Source organism: Bos grunniens, chromosome 19, assembly GCF_055505025.1.
Source record: "Bos grunniens cultivar Pamir isolate PY7600 chromosome 19, Bosgru_T2T1.0, whole genome shotgun sequence".
NCBI classification, from domain to species: Eukaryota; Metazoa; Chordata; class Mammalia; order Artiodactyla; family Bovidae; genus Bos; species Bos grunniens.
In genome coordinates, this window is record NC_141183.1 from 36403496 (window position 1) to 36425821 (window position 22326).

Sequence of the window (22326 nt, forward strand, 5' to 3'; positions counted from 1 at the left end):
AAACTGATCTCCGGTGGAAAAGATGGTTTGTGAGGAGTCTAGGCCTGCCCGGAAAGGGTTCAAGAGCAAGGGAAAAACATCTTGATGAGGGTGTTGATTGCATAGATGAACGCGTTTATCAAAACTCAGAGAATTGTGCATTTTGCTGTATGTAAATCATACGTCAAAAACAACCCAACAAGTGTGAGAGTGCTCGGCTTGAGAGCAACCGTCACCTGGGAAAGTCTGGTTGGCCCCGCGGGCTGATCCCACAGACCAGGGTACAGGGCATCCTCTAGGGAGACGGTCGGGCAGGCTGGGAGAAAGCAACCACACCCGGCAGTGTGCGGGCAAAGGTGGTCTCTAGCGTGGAAGTGAGCCGTGCCGCCCACAGCCAGGACCAAGGTTACGGGCTCAGGCCCCCGCCCGGGTTGTCAGGGGCAACCTTGGAGCTGCGCCCTCGCCCCGCCCTTCACGTAGAGGCCAGGTGGCGGTTGGGGCGCGACCAGCCCGTTTGATTTCCCGCGGCCGGTGGAAAGGGGCGGAGGGGGGGAGGGGAAAGCGGCCGTCGGCCAATGGGTTGGGTTGGGGCTGTCACGTGATGGCCTCGGGGCGGGGCCCAGGTGTACTTACTAAGCTGCGGGCGGGGGCCTCAGCCTCCGCGCGAAGTCTGGGAGGCGGGGCTGGCGTGCGGGCCCTGGGGTTGCTCCGCTAGGATTGGCCTGTGGCCGGGAGGCGGGGCCTGCACGCGCCGCGGCTGCGGGCTACGATTGGCCTCGGTTCAGGGCCGGCTGCCGGCGTGCAGGCTAGGCTCGGGGCGCGAGGACCGAGCGGGGCGGTGGGTTCGCGAGCCAGGGGGAGGGGCCGGGGCGGTGGCGGCGGCGGCGGCGGAGGAGGTGGTGGTGGTGGCGGCGGGGGCCGGTACTGGACCCGGCGGGATGAGCGAGGCGGAGGCGGCAGTGGTGGCGACAGCTGCCCCCGCGGCGACGGTGCCCGCGACGGCGGCAGGGGTGGTAGCGGTGGTGGTCCCGGTGCCCGCAGGGGAGCCACAGAAAGCAGGCGGCGGGGCGGGCAGCGGCGGGGTCGGAACGGCCTCGGGCCCAGCTGTTGGGACCCCCTCGGCGCCAGGCCCCCGCACCCCTGGCAACCCGGCGACGGCGGCCTCGGGAACCCCCGCGCCCCTGGCCCGGAGTCAGGCGGACAAGCCGGTGCTGGGTGAGGGGCGGGGCGCGTGCCAGGGCGGCTCTAAGGGGGAGGCGGGGGGGGGGGGGTCGACGGGCTGGGGGAGGGGCATCGTGGAGCCCGGCGGGGTCCGGAAAGCCGAAGGCCGGTACGGCTCGAGGCTCAAAGGACCAGCGGACCGTAGTGAGTTTCCCTGGTGGGAAATTCTGCAGTGTCTTCCTGGGTGAGAAGGAGTGGCTGGCCGGTCCAGCTAGGGTCTGACCACGCCCCCGGGGCGGGAGACTTGATCTTGTTGATTTGGGCTAGTATTAGGTAAATATCTGAGCCCGGGACGCAAGTGCACTAGTGACCCTTACAATAGGAGGGCTAGAGAGACCCCAGTTATGACCTGAGGGCTGAACTTCGTGGACCAAGTAAGTACCCGCTTCTAGGTTAAGGGCCTAAATTTGTAGGATGTGAGAAGCATGCCTTAGAATTGGAAGAGGTTTGAAACCCTGAGCCCCGCTGTAGGGGCGGTTGCATTTAGTGTAATTGGGTAAGAATGCCTTGGAGCTACTGGGTAAAACCTGGTTGGCATGAAGTTTAGCTTAATAGATAATAGGTTGGTTAGATTTTGGAGTGTCCCAAAACTGAGTCCAACTCCATCTCTTCCCCCTATCTTACTGCCCCCACTGCATCTCTGCCTGGCAGCAATCCAAGTCCTGGGCACTGTCAAATGGTTCAACGTGCGGAATGGTTACGGATTCATCAACAGGTATCTGAGGAACCCAGGGAGGGGGTGGAATGGGTGTCTTCCAAACTGATCTATGGGACTGGACACCTTCCCAGCCTCATCTCTACCCCTACCAAGGCACATGGTTGCAATGTCCAGCTGATGCTGATTGAAAGTCTTTAACCACAGCACAGATGTGGGCATGAAGAAGCCTTCTCCACATCTTCAAGGGCAGCAGAGGGTTAATGATCTAGGAAGTTGGCAAATCTGGCTCTGATCCTCGCAGCTGGTGTGTGTCACCTTCTGGTTTAGTTTGCCGCCGCCTTTGGGGCAGAATGTACCTGCTCTCTGTGCCTCCGGCGAATCCTCACTCTCCTCACTCATTTCCTGTTTCGAGCAGCACACATAGCACTCTCATAACTCATCTCCCTTAGAGAGCTGTTAGCTCATTGAATGCCCCATCTGACGGGACTGAGTCTGGTGGGGGTTGGGGAAAGAAGGCACCAGCCCAGCCTGAAGCTGCTGCTTTCCTTCTACAGCACCCCCGCACCCCCAAACTGGGAGGGCCCACAGTGTCAGATTCTGAGCGGAGTCAGGTCTCCCCCAGTGGGCCCTTCCCCAGTCCAGGCACCCTGCCCAGCTCAGCCCTCCTGGGAGGCCTCAGTTCCCTCTTAGCAGGCTGACCTTTGTGCAGATCCAAGTGCTTTAAAGCCAGAACACTTGTTCTAGGGAAGGGTCCTTCTCTAATTCTGGAAACTGAGGACTCCTGGGAGGTTCTGAGGGAATACCTCTTCACACCCACCCCCCTACTGGGGTGCTAGGGTAAACTAGGGTGATGGGCAAGGTAGTGACAGAGAATGATCTAATATCTTTTCTCACCCTTGATCTCTTGGTGTGCTGAGAGGGGGCCTGACCCTGGGGTTCACCTCCAGGCTGAGAATAAAGTTTTGTGGGCTGTTTGGAGCCAGTTCTTGACACATTTTCCCCTCCTCAAAGGTGTTCTGCACCTCTGCTCCTGTCCCTACTCACTCCCTCCTTGACTGCAGAAGGAAGGAGACTGAGAGGAATTCTCCACCCGTGGATTGGGGAGCAGGGGTTGTTGGCTGGGGACAGTGACACCCAGCACTACCAGGTTCTAAGGTGCCCTGGGGTAGAGGGTGGAGAGGGTGGAGAGCTCCACAGGTAAAGGCTGAACCAGCTCCTTCAAGGTGCCTTTGCTGACCCTGCAGCCCTTTCCTCATGAAGCCCAGGTTTTTCATGGAGGTTTTAGGGATCTGCTCTTCATACCCGCTTCAGGGGGCCCTATTGGCTCTTGTCTCACTCTCTGGGCCCTGTTTAACCCCAAGCAGCAATGGAAGGTAGAGAGGATGGGGCCACAGGTCTTGGGAATTGGCAGCTAGGGAGGCCTCAGCAGAGGTGAGTGCCTTACCAAAATCATCACCTAACACCCCATCCTGTCCTGCAGGAATGACACCAAGGAGGATGTTTTTGTTCACCAGGTAAGAGCTGGGATGGCTTTGTGAGGGGAGGAACCCGCCCTCCCTGTCCTCTTAGCCACTGTCCTCTTAGCAGCACAAGTCCTGGCTCTCCGGCTTTCACCTCCCACCAGGAAATAGTTTCCTATCCATCCCACAGGTGCTGTACTAACTACATTGGCCCCACTTGTGTTGGGTTGTCTCTGTAAGAAATGTGCTTGTTGCCCTCTGGGCACGGCACGGCTCACTCCCTTCTGGGACCTGTGAACATCCCAGGAACGAATCACAGGCGGTGTCCGAGGGAAAGGACACAGGCTAGCGCTACTTGGGCGCAGTGGTTCTCAAAGTGTGGTCCCCGCACCAGCAGCATCTCCTGACATCTGGATTCTCAGGCCCACCCCAGACCTAGCCAATCAGTCAGGCTTGGGGGCGGGGCCAGCTGCCTGTTTTAACTAGCTCTCCAGGTGATTGTGATGCCGGCACAGTTTGAGAACCACTGCTTTGGTGGAATGCGCGCTCAGTGGGACTGAGGTAAGAAACATAGTACGTGTTACCCACTTTGCAACTTAAGACTATCGGCTTTTTGTTTGGCTTTTGAGTTCATGTTTCTTGCTTCCCTTCTGGAAATCCCTGAGGGGTCAGGGGAAGAGGGAGTGAGTCCTGGGGACCGTGGTAACTACACAGTTGTTCCAAGGCCCCTAGTCTGTGGCTTTTCCCCTGCTGAACTTTGCCTTCTCTTTGCTTCACACTCCAGCCCCAGCTCACAAGTAAAATTTTGAAAACAATGGAAGTGGGTGGTGGGCCCCACAGGGGTGCGAGAGATCCCGGCCATTCTCACCTTTCTCCTGGCCTTTCCTTAACCAGACAGCTATTAAGAGAAACAACCCCAGGAAGTTTCTGCGCAGCGTTGGGGATGGGGAGACCGTGGAGTTCGATGTCGTGGAAGGAGAGAAGGTTCGGGGGCTGTGGTTGGAGAGCCCGCCAAACCAGGGGAGGGTGCCCTGGAGGTTCCCCCCACAGGCTCTGCCCGGGCAGCACAGGCTGTGGGACTAGGACCGTGTTCTCAAGCAGAACTGTCGTCCTTAAGGCTCTGGCTGCTTCAAGGGGTGTCCTAAAGAAGGTGCCCCCGTCACAGGGCTCTCTCTGCAGTTCAACAGGCCCATGTCTGTTCTCCATGGGGCACCTGTGCCCATGTTCTCCTCTCAGAATCAGCCCTCCAGGAGATGCTCCCCTGCTGCCAGCCCTCTTTCTCCATCCCCACCACACCTCCAGGCTAAGCCTCATGAGGGTCCAGTGGCAGTTATTTCAAAAGGACCAGTTGCAGATGAGGCCCCTTCCAGAAGGGTCCAAACACCACTGGCCCCTGCTTCTCTGGGGAGGTGGAAAGAACCAGAAGTTAGAGGAGCTGGAGAAGGGGCAGTTACCTGGAAGGATGGAAGACAGTGATTCAAGCCAGACTGGGAGGTTGTGCATCTGTTGTGGGAGCTGGTTCTCACCAGTTCCTCCCCACCTCCTCCCCACCTCCTCCCCAGGGCGCAGAAGCTGCTAACGTAACTGGGCCTGGGGGAGTGCCAGTGAAGGGCAGCCGCTATGCCCCCAACCGACGCAGGTTCCGCCGATTCATCCCCCGGCCCCGCCCAGCTGCCCCGCCACCCATGGTGGCAGAGGCTCCATCGGGTGGAACAGAGCCAGGCAGCGAAGGGGAGCGTGCCGAAGACTCCGGGCAGCGGCCCAGACGACGGCGCCCACCACCCTTCTTCTACCGACGGCGCTTCGTGCGAGGCCCTCGGCCCCCCAACCAGCAGCAGCCTATAGAGGTGAGGGGGACTGACAACATGGGAACCAGATGCCCACATCCTGGAAAAGGAGCGGGAGTTAATGAGGCTGGATCCCAGAGGAAGTGGGGTGGAAGGTGGGCTGGGAAGAGCTGTGGACACCAAAGCAGCTGGTGCCACCCGGCTCCCCCCCCGGCCTTTGCACGTCCCCAGGGCACAGACGGGGTAGAACCCAAAGAGACAGCCCCGTTGGAGGGAGACCAGCAGCAGGGGGATGAGCGGATACCCCCACCCAGATTCCGGCCCAGGTACCGAAGGTAAGACTCCCATTCCTGGGCCCTGGCTTCCCCTTCACCAGCCAGTGTGGGGACCCAGGGATGGGAAGGGAAGGGGCCTGAAGCCAGAGGTCAGGAGGGCCGGGCCACTGAGCCATTACTGCCCAGGTGCCCAGGGTTAGCAGGCACCCCTGGGATGGGAAAGGAAGGCAGGCTAGTCTGCCCCTGCTGGGGGGATCCTAGGAGGGAGGGACGTGGTCTGCACTGGGCTCCTGTCCCTTCAGGGTCCTCGCTTCTTGCCCCAGGCCTTTCCGCCCCAGGCCACCCCAGCAACCCACCACAGAAGGTGGGGATGGCGAGACCAAGCCCAGCCAAGGCCCCACTGATGGCTCCCGACCTGAGCCCCAGCGTCCACGAAACCGCCCCTACTTCCAGCGGAGACGGCAGCAGCCCCCGGGACCCAGGCAGTCCACAGCCCCAGAGGTGAGGACCTGGGACTGTCCGTGTGGGGGTCCAGAGAAGGAAAGAAAAGCCTGGAGCCAACTTTCCCCTGTCCCTTCTTTCCCCACTCCTGTCTTCCTTTCCCTTTCCTTCCCACTCTCTTTGTTCCCACTTCTCCTGGCCCTGTCCCCACTCATCCTGGCTTCAAGGCAGCCTGACACCCAAGAGCCAGGACTGCCAGGTCCATCCCTGGCAGCCACCCCCCAACCCACCCACCAGGAAAGCCCAGCAGAGGTGTTGGAGCCCACATCGCCCCCTGTAGACTCCCTTGGCTCTGCTGGAGCCCCAGCACCAGCCTGTGGATGGGAATTGAGGGAGGAATGGGAAGAGAAAAGGTGCAAGAGGTTGAAGCTGGGGGCCCTGAAGAACAAGAGGGTCTCAGCCGACCACCTTGTTCTCTCTAGACCTCAGCCCCCATCAACAGTGGGGACCCCCCAACCACCATACTGGAGTGATTCCAACTCAAAGGACACCCAGAGCCACCGTCTGGTGAGTGGCAGGCCCCGGGCTGGGTACTCAGAGGTGGGGGTGGGGCTGGGTGGTGGTAAGTTGCTGGTGTGACTTTTCCATCTCTCTTCCTCTCAGGTATCTGCCAGTTTTTCCAACTGACCTGTATTCTACCCAACACCTCCCTCCCCTCTTTCCCATAATTTGTGACATCAAAACACCGGCTTTTCCCCCCATTCCTTGAGACTCAGGAGGGCCAAAGCAACAGCCTTTTGCTTTTTTTTTTTTTTTTTTCCTTTCTCCCTTACCAAGGGTTGAAGGAAGGGATCCATCCTTATTGTTCAGAGGCATCAACTCCCTCCCCTAAATCAGGCTGAGAAGGAACCAGCCAGCTCTTCCCTCCTCCTGGTTGTTTTTCTTTCCCACCCCAGTTTATTTTTTGTTTCCCTGCTCCCCCTACCTCTGAAGCCATTTTATGAACTGTCATGTGCCACCTGAGCCTCCAGTAAAAACAAAAACGGGCTTTCCTGTTGTCTTGGTCTCTGCCTCTTTTCTGTTCAGAGCCTTGTTGGTAATGCACTGTTGAGGGTGGCAGGAGGGAGAGGGGTTCGTAGGCAGGGCCTACTCTCGGATCCTTGTTCCCACGGTTCTAGCTGTGCAGCTCTGCAGAAGTGCCTTCATCCCTGGGACACTGACTTTTCCCATCTGTGAAATGGGACTGTTGCCTCCCTGGTAGAATGAGTGATTCCTGAACTGCCAAGAGCAGGGTCTAGCACCTGCAGCGTCAACTTACTGAGGCTTTACTACTGTTAACAAAGGCAATGATTCCAGATCTTAAGTGGAGGCATGAGTGACAGCGTCCAGTCCAGAGGATTCTGTGGCCTGGAACTGAGGCAGGATGGAGAAGAGGCGGGGGTGGGGAGGCTGTGGTCTGGGTCTCAGCCCGTCTTGGAGTGCCTCCACACAACAGCATGCATATCTCATACAGTAACTTTATATACGGATCTCTCTATATATACATTTAGTACAACAGACCTTCAGTTTCTTCTCCCTGCCCCTGCTTTTTCAAACATATACAAAAATATCTGAAGGCTCCTCCCAGCCCAGTGTTTACAGGCAGCCTTTCAAATCCCTCTTGCCCTTAGTTGGTCAAAAGCCTGTGGGTATAATACCCTCCCAGGATGGGAGAGGAGGGAAGAGCTGGGGCCCCCACCTGGCAGCCTTGGGGAGCAGCGGGGGTGGAGCTCAGAACCCTGAGTCTAGAGGAGAGCCCACTGTCCCTTCCTCTCGCCATGGATGGACGCGTGTTCCTCTCGCCCTGGAAGGCTGAGCAAGAGGACTGAGCCTGCCCTGTGAGAAGTGAGATTAGATCTTGGGAAGGGGGGTGTGTCCTTTGCCCTGGAGGGGACAGACGGACCCCCTCCCCTTTCACCCAGAGTCTGTGGCAAGAATTCCGAGGAAGTGCCAGAGGGGGAGGAGTCCAAGGTGGCAGGAACTGGATCTGTCTTCTGTCCTGCTCTCGGCTTTGGTTCACCCCCACTGGAAAGTCAGTCCTAGAGTCTCTCCTCCCTGTAAACCCCCTTCACTAGCCAGGGCACAAGTATTCTGGAGCTGAGGTGGGGTGGGGATGGCTACTGAAGAAGGAGGGGATGGAGGGGAGACCCACCCCCACAGCCACTGCCTAACCACAACACAAATAATCCAAGAGGTCACACGAGGGGAATGAGGGGGTGCTCAGACCACCGTTCCCTCCAGCTTCCCAATCCCACCAGGCTGCAGGGGTTTTCTCTGCCCTGGAAGTAATGGGGAAGAGAGGGTTAAAGTGCTGCAGAGAAAAGGAGGGGGGTCTCTGGGCAAGTGGAGAGAACTGGCTCTCCCACCCCTCTGTGGCCCTCAGTCATGCTCATCTGGCCCTAAGTACTCCAGTTCTGTGCTGGGTTTCACTTCCTGCTCCAGAAGAGAAGGTGTCCGGTGGAAAACGGCTGAGATCTGGTCAAACGTCCTGCCACGGGTTTCAGGCACTTTTAAGAAGGTGAAGATGAAGAAGCCAAGCAGGAGGACCGCGAATAGAAGAAAGACGTAGGGACCCATAGCATCCTGGGACAAGTGGAGAAAGAGGTGTTGACAGAGGGGAGGGAACGGGTGGCCTTGGGCAAGCCAGGACTAAAGGACTGGCTTGGGGCCAAAGATCCTCACAGGGAACTGGGACACTGCACGAAGCAGGTGGCTCCTTGGTGGGCAATGGAAATTGCCAGGAGAATTTAGTGAAAAGAGAATTTTATGAACCCCATCTCTCCTGGTTTTTCCCTCTCTTTCCATCCTGAGTTACTGCACTCAGTGGATTCCTAGCCATTTGCACTATTAATACGAAGTTTGTAATTTTACTCCTAAGTAAGTTATGCCAGTAGTTGGCTTTGAAGACAGCTCTGTTGTTTTCCATCTAGCTCAGTTCCCTTCTTTGCTTTGATTCTGGTGGAGCAGGCGGTCTTCAGGACCCATGTGGTCCACTAAAGTGAGCCCCCAACCAGCAGTCTATGGGCGAGGCGGGGTGGGGGGATGCTGAGTGGAAAGCATCTGGGCCAGTGATGCGTTGCCCTCCTCTGGCTGATGGTGTGGGAGATGGGGCGGGGGCAGGGGACCTACCGCCACATACTGGAAACCCATGCCGATGATGAAGTTGCATGTCCAGTTGGAGAACCCAGCCACTGCCATGGCCGCTGGGCGGGGTCCCTGGCTGAAGAGCTCGGCCACGATGAACCAGGGGATGGGGCCAGGGCCAATTTCAAAGAAGGCCACGAAGCCAAAGATGGCCACAATGGAGACATAGCTCATGGCTGGAACCCGCTCCTGGGGGCCGGGTAGGGAGGGTGGACAACTCAGGTCAGGTCTTTCAGGATCTTCCTTTGCCCTCCACCCAGGAAACTGGCATTGACCCTACCAGCCATTCACAGGCAGGGGACTGCCACCTAGGTTAGAACATGCCTTCAAGCATTTGACATTCAGCTGGCTACCCTGTGCTGATTCAGGATCTTATGTCGATTCCCCCATGATTCTAGAGCTGGGTTCTTAGGAATTACTGTTCTTGAGGTTTGACAGGGGCTCTCCCCACTGGCTGCCAGGCTAATGCTACAGTGTCCTTCTAGAGCAGGAGGAAGTGCATGCAGCCTGGGTCCCTCAGGGGCATGGTCTTGGCACACGGCCTGGGCCCAAAGTCAAAGGCATGTATGTTGAGGAATGACCCTGGCTGTCCACAGAGCCCCCTGGGGCAGTTCCCCAGGATTGGGAGGCTGGTCCCCTTCCCTCTTCTCAGGCCTCACCAGCAGAAGCAGAGCCACAGTCATCAAGATGGCGCAGCCACACATGCCTGCCAGGCCCAGGAGATGGAGGGTCCGGCGCCCAGCCCGTTCCACCAAGAACACCTGCAGAGAGAGTCAGGGCTTGCCAGGGGCCTTCAGGGCTTGGGACGTGGGAGGGATTGGGTGGTTGGGGTCAACCAAGGGTTGGACCTTTAGGACACCCAGTTATGTCCAGAAGCCAACGGTGGGACCCTTCCAGAGGCCAGCAGTTACCGAGACTAAGGTGAAGACTGTGTTGACCACGCCAGCTCCAATGGTGGCATAGGCTGGTTTCTCTACCCCCGCTGACTCAAAGATGCTGGTGGAATAATAGAAAACCTAGAGGTGGGCCAGAAGAAAAGGTGATGACAAGGATGTTCCTTCCTCCCTTGAAGCCACACCAAGCTGGACTGACTCTGAATTTTAACGAAGCAGGGGCTTGCTCCCTTCTTCATTCCTCTGGGGCTATTCCCTAACCCTGCCCCTCTTGGAGGTGGCTGCGTCCACACCACATTGATGCCCGTACCGCATTGATGCCTGAGAGCTGCTGGCTCAGCTGCAGCACAATGGCGATGACGAGGGGCTGCCGATGGGTGTGGCTGCCCAGGAGCTGGAGCAAGGACAGGGGCCGCTCACGTTCCAGCTTCCGCTTCTCCTCCTTCAGCTCAGCCAACACCTCAGACACGTCGGCCCAGCCCGTCAGGCGCTTCAGACCTGGAGGTGAGGGGGGTCAAGCCTGAGAGGGCAGGCAGAGGGCCTGGGAGAGGCACAGGTTCCCGCAGGATGGCACGGGAGCTCACTCTTTCTGGCGGGCCCCTCCAGGTTCCGGATGATGTAGAGGTAGCGGGGGCTTTCCGGGCAGAGGGGCAGCAGGACCATCTGCAGGAGGGCAGGCAGCACGGTGATGCCCAGGAGGAGTGGCCATAAGGTGGCTGTGCCCAGCATGGACTCCAAACCTAGCACCTGTGGGAGAAGGCAGGGAAGGAGGGCAGGATGTTCAGCCTGTACCCAGAGCCCCAACCCCCTGCCCAACCTCCCAGGAGGCCAGGCCCAGTCACCTGGGCGATTAGGATGCCAGTGACGATGGCTAGTTGATTGAGTGTCCCCAGGGCGCCCCGCAGGTGAGTAGGGGCAATCTCCCCCACGTACATGGGTACCAGCCCCGACGTCAGCCCTGAGCAGAGGGAAGAAGAGAGCTTCTCAGGGCAGCTGCCCACCGCCCCCCGCCCCCATCCCCAAGGCCAGGGTTAGTGAAGGACAGCAAGGCCCTGCACAGGGCCACAGTGCCCGTGGGTACCTGAGTAGGCGCCAATGAAGAACCGTCCAAGAATGAGCATCTCATAGGAGGCAGCTGCCTTGGCCAGGCCCATGAGGGTGCCCCCCAGCACTGCCAGGGCGTTGTTGAACAGCATGGCCCTCTTCCTGGCAGACAGAGTGGGGCTGTGAGAGTCCAGGAACCCATGCTCTGGCTCCCTTCCTGTCCCTCCACCCTCACCCTCCAGCCCCATACCTTCCCAGCCACTGAGAGATGATGCCAATCAGGAAGGATGAGATCATGCCACCCACAGAGAAGATGGCCACGGAGAGAGCCCAGAGGGTGGTGAGTGTGCCTGGTGGGATGGAGCCGGGTCCCTCAGGCCCCTGTCTCCCCAGCCAGGTCTCATTGTAGCTCTGTTCAATCACCTAGGGGCACAGCAAAGGAGTGATTAGCTGCTAGACTCTTCCCTCTCTGCTCACTACCCACCCCCCCACCTTGTCTGGGCACCCCACTCTGCCAACTGTAGCCCCTCACCTTCTGGGGGGCATTGATGACCCCAATGTTGTAGCCAAACTGCAGGGAGCCAAGAACAGCGGAGAATACGGCAAGGACCAAGGTCCCAGTGACTCGCTGCCGAGGGGGCTCCCCATCCTGGGCAGGCAGAAGCAGAGAGGAGACATGTCACATGGAACTGTGCCATCTTTCCTTCCTCCAGGGGCCCAGGCCCAGTAGGAGTCTAAAGATGCTGGGTTTCATCCAACGTGTGGGATGAGGGAAAGTGGACCCATATTAGGAATCAATCGAAGATCTCAGTGTAAACAAGAGCAGGAAGAACCCAAGAGTACCAGGGCATGAAGGAGAAACTGATGTTTGAGTCCAGCAAGCAGAGAAACATTTGAGAACCTGGGTCTCACAATTCCTCTCTAACCTTGGGACAGGCTTGGCATTAAGAGACCCCCATTCAGATTTGTGCAACCTTAGGTAAGTCACTTCCTCACTTTGAACTGAAGAGATAGAGTGATGTTCCTTGTCAAGTTAAAGTGTGAAAATCAAAACTGAATGTTGAGTGGCCCCAACAGTGCTGCTTTTATAAAGTAACAAGTGTGCTAGCATCATCAGTCTCTGTCCTCTTCTCTTCCATCTGCGGGTTCTCTCCGCGGGCTCCTGGAAGCCTCCAATAGGCTCAAGAAGGACAATTCCAAAAAGGACATCGCGGTCATTCCTCCTGGCTTATGGCCTTCTCTGTCTCCGCCCCGGCCTCCTCCCTTCCCCCTCCAAGCTGCGACAAAGGGCAGGGGGCCATGCTGGCTTTTGCCTGAGCGAGCCTCGAGCAGGGGATGGGGGCGGGAAGGTGGTGTGAGGGGCGGTAGCCTTGGTGGCTGACCGCTGGCGGCACAGACTGTCTCCAAAAGGAAACCTGAGCTGGGGGAGGGAGGGCTGACACTCCCCTCTACCCCTCCACCAACCGTAGGGCCGAGGGAAAGTTCAGCGTCCTGGAGGACTGCCAAGAGTGGGGGTTGGGGTGGACCTACGGAGCATCTCCGGTCTTCGAAAAACTGCGGGCGGGAGAGCCGGGACAGACGGACAGCTCCTGGAGGGCAAGACTAGCCTGAATTTGCTTTCTTGAGGGCAGGAAGTCCTCGATCCCGGCGCAAAGCGCCGCGAACTATAGAAAAGGGCGAACCCAGGACGCGCAGAATCCAGCTGTGGTTCTTGCCCACAATGATCCCCCAGACTCATTCTTCCTCTTGGAGTGACTGGAATCTGACAGTCACGGGTTGTCCCGCTCGGGTATAAATAGCCAGTCCCCCACCCCACCCCCTGCGCCTGCGCAAGGACCGCCCCCTAGCTGACCCCAATCGCGACCCCAGCCCGAGAAAAGCGAGACCCTTGTCCCCGTCCCGCCCCCTCATGCTAAACCCTACTTCAGAGCCGATCTGTTGGAAGCCCGACGGCATCTTGTCTTAGGAACTGGAGACGCAGGAGCTGCAGTAGACGAGGGGGAGGCGACTGGGGGGTCTGCGACCCCAGCCTGGTGGGCGGAGGACGCGGGGGTGATGGGGGTCCCGGAGCTTCGTGAGGAGTGCGAGTCTGGCGAGATCCGCAGCCACAAGCCCAGGAGCCAGACAGCAGCTCCCGGGAATCTGGCGAAGCTTGGCTGGGGGGAAAAGACCCGAATAGCAGCCCCCGCAGCCCCTAGGGCCACGCCTTTCACGGCACCCATTGGCCAGGAGCCCGCACACCCCAGCAGGCCACGCCCCTCCCTGAGCCTGGGGCTGAGAGTTTGGCACCGGCTGTGGGGTAGGCCAGCGAGGCCACGCCCCTCAGCGTGCCCGGTGAGACACGCCCCTCGGGTTTCCGCCAGCCTGCTGCCGCGAAGTTTTGAGAACAGGGTCCTGGGAAACCTGGAGGCCCTGTTCCCCTTCATGTGAAGTCTCCGCCCACCAGCCGAGGTTCGGGGCTAAAGAAGCGACTTCCACAGGATGGGAGGGGACGGGCCAGGTACACTTGCCCGGGAGAGAACTCGGGCGGCCCGCGACCGAGCGCTAGCCGGCGCGCGGGGTGGGTGCAGAGCAATGGCCTGGAGTAACCCACAGTGGTTATTTTTAGCTCCCACGTTGGGAGACGCCAAATGTCAGGTCCCGGGTGTCCCAGCCTGTCCTGGGCGGGGGAGGACAGGGAGATGGAGCCTTAAAGGATCCGCGACAGGCTTCCCACGCGGAGATGACCCGGGGCACAGGAAATTCCGTTCCTAGCGGCTCAGGTGTCTGGCCTCGGGGGTCGTCTTTCTATGCATCCGTGCTCGGAGCACTGCCTCTCTGGCCCTTCCCCTACACTCATTCCCCACGTTGGTTCCTGGAGGTGGCCGGAGGGACAGGTGGTCACACGAACCACGTCACCAGCCCTGAGGTGCCTGAGCCGCCAAGAATGTGCTGGCCGCGTGGACGAGTTGGACACGCTCTCTGGAGGTCGCTCCAGGTTTGAATGCCCAGCGAGGAGGGCGTGACCTAGAGTTGGCAAGTCCCCGGAGCAGCCTCGGAACGCTCTGAGCACCGACAGCGCGCGCTGTGAAGAACCGGACTCAGAAGCACGGGGCTCTAGTGCCACCTGGAGGGAGAGCGCGGATCCGCAGCGGATCTGGCCGGGGTGGTCTGCGGCCCACTGTCCCCTCCCCGCTCGTTCCACATCTTTAAGGCTTTCATTGCTTCCAGCCCGGGCCTCTCTCTGGAGCTTCAGATCCGAGTGTTCAGCTGCCGCCTGGGTGGGCAGTTCACATAATCAGCATGTTCAAACCTGCTTCTGCTAACTTCCTCATCCCAGTGAACGGTCCTGTTAGCCAGCCTGTCACTCCTATCAGAAAGAGGAAGTCATGCTTGATTCCTCCTCTCCTGCACCCCCCACTTTTATCCAGTTTCCAGCATTGGTGTTTTAACTCCTAAATCCTCATATTCATCTGATTTTTTCCACCTGTACTGTGGCCAGTTTGGTTCAGACAGCCATCACCCTGCCTGGTCTTCCTGCTCCTCTTCCTAAAGGAGGGGCTGAGTACAATTCAAAAAGAGTTCAACCTCCTCACTCTCCCCTCAGAAGTCTCTGTTGCCAATTGTCAAGTTCTAACCCCCTTTCAGAGTGAACAAAACCTTTTGCCTTTCCTCCTATCTCTGCCTCACATTCTATCCCCTCCCCTCAAGTTTTAGTCAATTCCTAACTATTTCTTGTATCCAGAACACACTGCGCTGTTTCACTCCTTGGTGGCTACTAATAATCCCTTAGTCTGGAATACCAGAGGACTCCCATTCATCCTCTGAAAAACTACCCCCGCCCCCATCCCCGCCCCTGTCCCTGTGATACCTTCCTTGGCTTTGCTCCAGAAAACCATGTGTCCCCATGTAGTACATTGTCATGATTTCTTCTCTGCACATTAACCCCGAGGACAGATAATCATCTTGTTTACCTCTGTATCCTCAACACCCAGCTCACCCAGGATGAGCACTCAATATTTATTTGTTGAATGAATGAAATGAGGGTCTGCTCCTGATGGTCAGGAATATGGACTGGGGAACGGTCATGAATGGGGGAACGCTTTGGTAAATGGTTCCACATACCTGACCAAGGGGAACTAAAGTAGAAGAACTAAAGTCTGTTAGTTGAGGGGAACAAATTGTTTATGAATAAAAAGGAGCAGAAGTGATTGTTGGAAGCAGAGAAGGAAGGTAATTGGGAAGGTAGAAGGAAAACCAGGGATGCTGGAATGCCATGAAAGGAAGAGGGCAGGGAGAGAGGGAAAGCTGAGAAAGCTGCCAAGAGGTAAAAAGGGAGCTGGAGGGAGGCACAGGTTGGAGGCAGATGATAAGTCAGGGTAGCAGATAGAGTGCAGGCCTTGGAGTGTCTCCTGGCACTCGGGTCAAGGAACTTTCCCAGTCTCATTCAGATGCTTTGTTCAGATGCTTCTAGGAGTTTAAGCCCCAGGGAAAGTAGAATCAAGGAAAGCAAGTCAGATCTAGATAAAGAAGATAAAAAGAAAGGAGAAGGTGGTGGGGAGTAGAAGAAACAATGGGAATAAGGAGAGTCAGGAGGGAGGGAGAAAAATGTCTGGGAAGGTGGGAGAAAGAGACTAATTGCGAGAGGATGGGAAGGGAAGAAATGAGACACAGGACACAGTGGGCATTTAGCATTGGAGCGTGTGTGCGTTCATCTTGCTTAGAAATTAATCCTTGGCTCATTTGATCTCAGAACCAGTTGTAGCCCTTTCTAAGCTCTGCCCTAGGACATGGGGAGCTGATCCTTCCAGGCTTTTGTTTTCAAAGTCCCATATTCACTGTCTTCTGACTGGATATAGCCCATAGGAGGTGAGAGATTGGAGGGCAGGAGAAAGCCAGGATGTTTCTTCACTCTCTCTGCCTCCAGCTCCTACTCTTTAGGCCCACTTCACTTTCAGCTTCTAGAGGGAAACACTGGACCCCTGAGCTCCAGCAATGCCATCTCCTCCCTTTGTCCCATCATTGTTTTTGTCAATATATGAGGATCTCAGGTACAGAGGATTGAATTAATGGCACAGTTCTTGGTACATGATACTCACTGATCAATGTCTTATATTTATTTAAAAAATTATCCTTTATTTCCATATCCATTTCTCATTTGTCTTCTCTCAAAAACCCACCATCCCAATGCATTTAAGGCTCCCTTTTGTTGTACTCTTGCAAAACATGAATTGTTTTATGTGCAGGTGGCTCAGTGGTAAAGAATCTGCCTACCAGTATAGGAGATGCAAGAGATGCGAGTAGGATCCCAGGGTCGGGAAGATCCCCTGGAGAAGGTAATGGCAACCCACTCCAGTATTCTTGCCTGGGAAATCCCAGGGACAGAGGAGCCTGGAGGGCTACAGTCCATGGGGTTATAAAGAGTTGGACACAACTGAGCACAACCCAGTACACAGCATCTGTTTATATCTTTCAATCTAATCTTACTTATTTTCAGTGAGCACTATGTTTTGAGAACCCATTCATGTTCTGTGATTATCCAAGTGATGGTTTCATAATTATTTCATTGCATAATTTATTGATTCATTGCATAATGTACCATTGCCTAATGCTCCACAATGTCAGTCATCCCACTGATAGGCACCCATATCACCTCCACTTCCCAACCACAACAAATAATGTGGCAGTGAACATGGAGCTATGTCTCTGCCTCTGCCTATGTCTTTGTCTTTATTTATATCTATCTCCATGAGCAGAATTGCTGAGTCATAGGGTATACTTCTACCTAATTTGACTAAAAACTACCGGCTTGCTTTTGAGAATGACTATCACAGTCTCCACTTCTATCAGGAGTTCCGGAGAGTTCTGCTACTACCGCACCACCCTCTCAGGCAGCATCCACCCAGAAGCAGCCGAGTGAAGAGTATGGACTCTGGGCCTGAATTGCCCGAGTTTGAGTCCCAGCTCTGATACTTAATAACTTTGCGCCCTTGGGAAAGTTACCTAAGCTCTTTGTGCCTTATTTACCTCATCTGTAAAATGAGAAGGGAGATAATAATAGTATCCACATCTTAGGGTTTTAATGAAGGTGAATACTGTAATACTCATATAGTGCTTAGAAAAGACAGAAATAGATACAGTTTATTGTTTTTGTTTGGTTTTTGAAAAGCTCTATTGAGACAGAATCGACAAACAATAAACTGTACATACTTAAAATGTACAGTTTGATAAAGCAAAAGATTTTTTCTTGGGACTCCCTTGGTGGTCCAGTGGCTAAGACTCCCTGCTCCCAATGCAGGGGGCCCAGGTTCCATCCCTGGTTGGGGAACTAGATCCCACATGCTGCAACTGAGACCTGATGCAGCCAAATAAATAAATGAAGATTTTATCTTGAGGTGTTATTGACATGTAACTTTAATTTCAGGTGTACAACACAGTGATATATGTATATATTACAAAATGATTACCACAATACATCTAGTTAACAGCTAATTTGATGTTTTGACATATGTATACTCCTCTGAAACTGTCCCCAGAATCAAGATAATGAACACACCCATCACCCTCTGTGTTTCCTTGTACCTCTTTGTAATTCCTCCTGTCAGCCCCTAGGCAACCACTGATCTGATTTCAGTCACGAGGGACTAGTTTGCATTTTTTAGAATTTTATGCAAATAGAATCACACAGATTCTACTCCTTTTGTTTGGACTTCTTTACTTCCCATAACTATTTTGAGATTCATGTATGTTGTTGTGCGTATTGTGAGTTTATTTTTTTATTGTGAAATATTATTGATTTGATTAGCAATAGTAATCAGTTAGATTGTCCATCACCTGTTGATGGATATTTGCATTATTTCCAGTTTGTGGCTGTTACAAATAAAGCTGCCATGAACATTTAAGTACAGGTCTTCATATGGGCATGTACTTTCATTTCTCTTGGAAAATACCTAAGAGTAGGATGAGTGGATTATATGATAGGTATGTGTGCGCAACTTCTTTTTTTTTTTTTTTCCAATAAATCAGGTTTTACTGCTCACAGGGTCATTTCTGAGTTGCAAACAATCTGTCCCTGTATTCCCCTATTGAATCTGGGCTGCCACCATCAGACAGACAAAATGTGCCAGGACACTGTTTTTCTTGCATCTTTGGGAAACTTTAGCAACAGACAGTAGTGTGTGACTTTTTATGAATTGGCTAAATTGTTTTCTAAAGTGGTTGTCCCACTTTACTTGCCCACCCACAATATCTAAAAGTTCCAGTTCCTCCACACACCAGCACTTCAGATGATCAGTCTTTTAAAATCCAGAATTGGACTATGAAGTGAGTGAAAGTTGCTCAGTCGTGTCCAACTCTTTGCGACCCCATGGACTATACAGTCCATGGAATTCTCCAGGCCAGAATACTGGAGTGGGTAGCCATTCCCTTCTCCAGGGGATCCATCAGAATGGACTATATGAGATTTTAAATAAATGAGAATTTGTCAATTTTTGTCAGTTCAGTAGGTGAAAGATGATATTGTATTTCAGTTTTCTCTGATTACTTATGGCTTGGAGCATCCCTTTAAACTCTTGTTAGCATTTTGGCTTTCTATTTTTTTGGCAAATCCCTTCCACGTATTCTTCGCCCATTTTTCTCTTGGAATATTTTTACTGTTGATTGGCAAGAGACTTAAACAAATAATGTTAGTTTGTTATCATATTTAGATATTGTACATATTTTCTCTTCTTCTATCGTCTGCCTGTTAATTTTTCTTTGGTGAATTTATTTAGCAGAAATTTTAAATTTAGTATCATCAAAATGACCAATTTTCCCCTTAGGATTTGTGATTTTGAAATTTTGCATGTATTCTTTTCCATTTTTGCATCAAAATTTACCTTTTCTTCTAAGAACTATAGTTTTTAGATTTACATTTTTGTTTGTTTGGTTGTACCATGGCAGCTGGGATCTTAGCTACCTGACCAGGGATCAAACCTGCCCCTCCTGCACTGGGATCACAGAGTCTTAACCAATGGACCACCAGGGAAGTCCCCACATTTAGGTCTTTTTTTTTTTTTTTTTAGTTCTACCAGTTTATTGCTACCAATCCATCTCCTTCTACCCTCCTCACACATGTGTGCTCAGTCATGTAACCCAGTGGACTGCAGCCTGCCAGGCTCCTCTGTCCATGGACTTTTCCAGGCAAGAATATTGGAGTGGGTTGGCGTTTTCTTCTCCATGTTTAGGTCTTTTTAATCCATCTAGAGTTCATCCACTTCTGATATGGGCTTCCCAGGTGGCATTAATGGTAAAGAACCCATCTGCCAATGCAGGAGACATAAGAGATGCGGGTTCGATCCCTGGGTTGGGAAGATCCCCTGGAGAAGGAAATGGCAGAGAGAATTGCCTGGACAATTCCCTGCAATTCTTGCCTGGAGAATTCCATGGACAGAGGAGCCTGGTAGGCTGCAGTCCACAGGGTCAAAATGAGTCAGACACCACTTAAGTGACTCACCATACAGCACGCGCTTTTGATACATATGTAAGTACCTATGGATGTGAGAGTTGGACTGTGAAGAAGGCTGAGCGCCGAAGAATTGATGCTTTTAAACTGTGGTGTTGAAGAAGACTCTTGAAAGTCCTTTGGACTGCAAGGAGATCCAACCAGTCCATTCTGAAGGAGATCAGCCCTGGGATTTCTTTGGAAGGAATGATGCTAAAGCTGAAACTCCAGTACTTTGGCCACCTCATGCAAAGAGTTGACTCATTGGAAAAGACTCTGATGCTGGGAGGGATTGGGGGCAGGAGGAGAAGGGGACGACAGAGGATGAGATGGCTGGATGGCATCACTGACCCGATGGACGTGAGTCTGAGTGAACTCTGGGAGTTGGTGATGGACAGGGAAGCCTGGCGTGCTGCGATTCATGGGGTCGCAGAGTCGACACGACTGAGCGACTGAACTGAACTGAACTGACCTCTGTCTCTAGTATTGTGTTCCATTGGTGTATCTCTCTGTTCTTGCACTAATACTATATGGTTACTGTTGCTGAATGCTTTGTAGCAAATTTAAATTTCTGGAAGAGCAAGACCCCTCTTGTCACTCTTCTCAGTGAAGACCTAACTATTTGTGTGTGTGTGTTTTAATTACTTCAAAAAATCTGAAGGTAAACATTAATATCTTTAAAAAAAAGCACCAATTGAATTTTTTTTTGGTAATATATCAAATTGTATGTTATTCTGGGGACAACTGATATCTTTATAATGTTAAGTCATCCCATTTAAGAGCATGGACTATTTTTGTATTCATTCATCTTCTATATTCTTTCAGTTCAATGCAGTCGTTTAGTCATGTCCAACTCTTTGTGACCTTATGGACTGCAGCACGTCAGGCTTCCTCGTCCATCACCAACTCCTGGAGCTTACTCAAACTCATGTCCATCGTGTTGGTGACACCATCCAACCATCTCATCCTCTGTCTTCCCCTTATCCTGCCTTCAATCTTTCCCATCATCAGAGTCTTTTCCAATGAGTCAGTTCTTCACATCAGGTGGCCAAAGTATTGGAGTTTCAGCTTCAGCATCAGTCCTTCCAATGAATATTTAGGACTGATTTCCTTTAGAATGGACTGGTTTTATCTCCTTGCAGCCCAAGGGACTCTCAAGAGTCTTCTCCAACACCACAGTTCAAAAGCATCAGCTCTTTGGCGCTCAGCTTTCTTTATAGTCCAACTGTCACATCCGTACATGACTACTGGAAAAACCATAACTTTGACTAGACAGATCTAGTAGAATTAAAATTTTTCTTCCATTGAGGTCTTATGAATACTTGGTTAGTTCCAAGATGCTCTATAATTTTTGCCGTGATGCAAATTGAGTGTTATTTTTAAAATTATATTTTCTAATTAGTTTTTGCTGGTGTAGTAAAATACTAGTGACTCTCTTTGTGGGTGGATCTCGTGTACAGCAAACTTGCTGAACAACATGGATAGTTCTGACAGATTCTCTGTTGCTTTTATCTGATTTTCTAGTAGGTGATTATATCGTTTGCAAATCAATTTTATTTTGACCCTTTCAATCTTTGCACAATCTATTTATTTCTCTTCCTTGTGGTATTGATCAAGCTCATTGTCGTCTTCTTTATACCTATGTTCTCATCATCATTGTTGTTGACTTCAGAACCCACCAGGACACTCCATTTACTCATGGCCTCTCAGCCCTCAGTCTCATCTCCAACCATGTTTTCAATCCATCTTCAGGCCCCTACCCAAGGCTTTATCTCTAAAAACACCCTTCTCCAGTTTAGTGAATTCAAGCCTGCCACCTCTGATGATCACCTCCTAGGCTTCTAGATCATCCATTCATGTATCCCCAGTTCTCTCACTTTACAGAGACTTCAAAACCATTAACTGGATGAGTTTTTCACTATCCACTGACTCCTTTTTATGTTTGCTCTCCTTAATACCCAATTTATAGCAACAATCTAGCACATAATCACTCTCTTGCAAATTAGAATTCCTTCTCTATTCTCTGTCTCTTTCTTTCTTTCTTTTGGCAACACTGCTTGGCTTTTAGGATTTTCAGTTCCTTGACCAGGGGTTGCACCCAGGCCACAGTAGTGAAAACCTGGAGTCCAAATCACTAGGCTACCAGGGAACTCCCCCTTTTCTCTCTTTTTAGCAAAATCCCAACCCTGGCTAATTCCAACCATCCATCTACTTTCTCCTCACACCCAGCTCTTTACTTAAAGGTTTCTAGAGCAAGAAATTCACAGTGATGCTGACTGGTGATACTTTAAATCAGTGGTTCTAGGCTGGGACCAGTTATGCTCATCTCATCACTGGGACATCTGGCAATCTCTGGAGACAATGATTTTTTAAAAATTTATTTTATTGAAGCATAGTTGATTTACAATGTTGTGTTAATTTCTGCTGTACAGCAGTGACTATATATATATATATATTCTTTTCCATTATGGTTTATGACAGGATATTGAATATGGTTTCCTGTGCTATACAATAGGACCTTGTTTATTCTGGAGACATTTTTGATTGTCACACTAGGGTGTGGGAGAGGATACTGGCATCAAATCAGTGGGGAAGTTCAGGGTGCTTTTAAATATCCTATAATGCACAGAACCATCCCATAACAAAGACTTATCTGGCCCCAAACACAATAGTGCTGAGGTGGAGCAATTCTACTTTAAGTTAATACAAATCTCAAAGGGACAATAGAAACAGGGTCATAGCACTTTTTGTTCCCTATGCCTATAATATGCCTTTCTGGGTGGCTCATTATTTAAGTCCCTTCCTAGGTAGGTCTCCCTGACCTTACTCTGGAATGGACCCAACCTCATCACATTACCCTATTTTATTGCCTTGAAAACATGGTCCATTTTATGTCTTTATTGCCTGCTTCCTCCCTCTAGAAT

The 22326-nt window shown here is 52.7% G+C and overlaps 2 protein-coding genes across 2 annotated transcripts; one reads left to right on the forward strand and one right to left on the reverse strand.

Annotated features, from left to right (window-relative positions):
• The first annotated feature begins 845 nt into the window (after positions 1-845).
• Positions 846-6878, forward strand: YBX2 (Y-box binding protein 2). Its single transcript, XM_086359256.1, has 9 exons — positions 846-1194; positions 1852-1915; positions 3339-3372; positions 4213-4302; positions 4881-5165; positions 5337-5440; positions 5704-5881; positions 6304-6388; positions 6485-6878. The coding sequence occupies exons 1-8, from the start codon at positions 918-920 to the stop codon at positions 6352-6354; spliced, it is 1083 nt and encodes a 360-aa protein (XP_086215382.1). The 5' UTR covers positions 846-917; the 3' UTR covers positions 6355-6388; positions 6485-6878.
• A 446-nt stretch (positions 6879-7324) lies between these two features.
• On the reverse strand, positions 7325-13088 carry SLC2A4 (solute carrier family 2 member 4). The gene is made up of 11 exons (XM_086359255.1): positions 12865-13088; positions 11474-11590; positions 11192-11364; positions 10979-11103; positions 10740-10855; positions 10482-10644; positions 10208-10395; positions 9916-10020; positions 9664-9765; positions 8990-9193; positions 7325-8443 (listed from the first exon to the last, which is right to left on the reverse strand). Exons 1-11 carry the CDS (start codon positions 12895-12897, stop codon positions 8240-8242), a joined length of 1530 nt encoding a protein of 509 aa, XP_086215381.1. The 5' UTR covers positions 12898-13088; the 3' UTR covers positions 7325-8239.
• Positions 13089-22326: the final 9238 nt, after the last annotated feature.

Coding starts and splice junctions, on each gene's coding strand:
- YBX2 (XM_086359256.1), top strand. CDS start 918: ATGAGCGAGGCGGAGGCGGCAGTGGTGGCGACAGCTGCCCCCGCGGCG. Junction 1,916..3,338: donor GGTTACGGATTCATCAACAG/GTATCTGAGGAA, acceptor CCTGTCCTGCAG/GAATGACACCAAGGAGGATG. Junction 5,441..5,703: donor TTCCGGCCCAGGTACCGAAG/GTAAGACTCCCA, acceptor TTCTTGCCCCAG/GCCTTTCCGCCCCAGGCCAC.
- SLC2A4 (XM_086359255.1), bottom strand. CDS start 12,897: ATGCCGTCGGGCTTCCAACAGATCGGCTCTGAA. Junction 10,396..10,481: donor GGAGGGGCCCGCCAGAAAGA/GTGAGCTCCCGT, acceptor CCTCACCTCCAG/GTCTGAAGCGCCTGACGGGC. Junction 9,194..9,663: donor CTGTGGCTCTGCTTCTGCTG/GTGAGGCCTGAG, acceptor CCCGGCCCCCAG/GAGCGGGTTCCAGCCATGAG.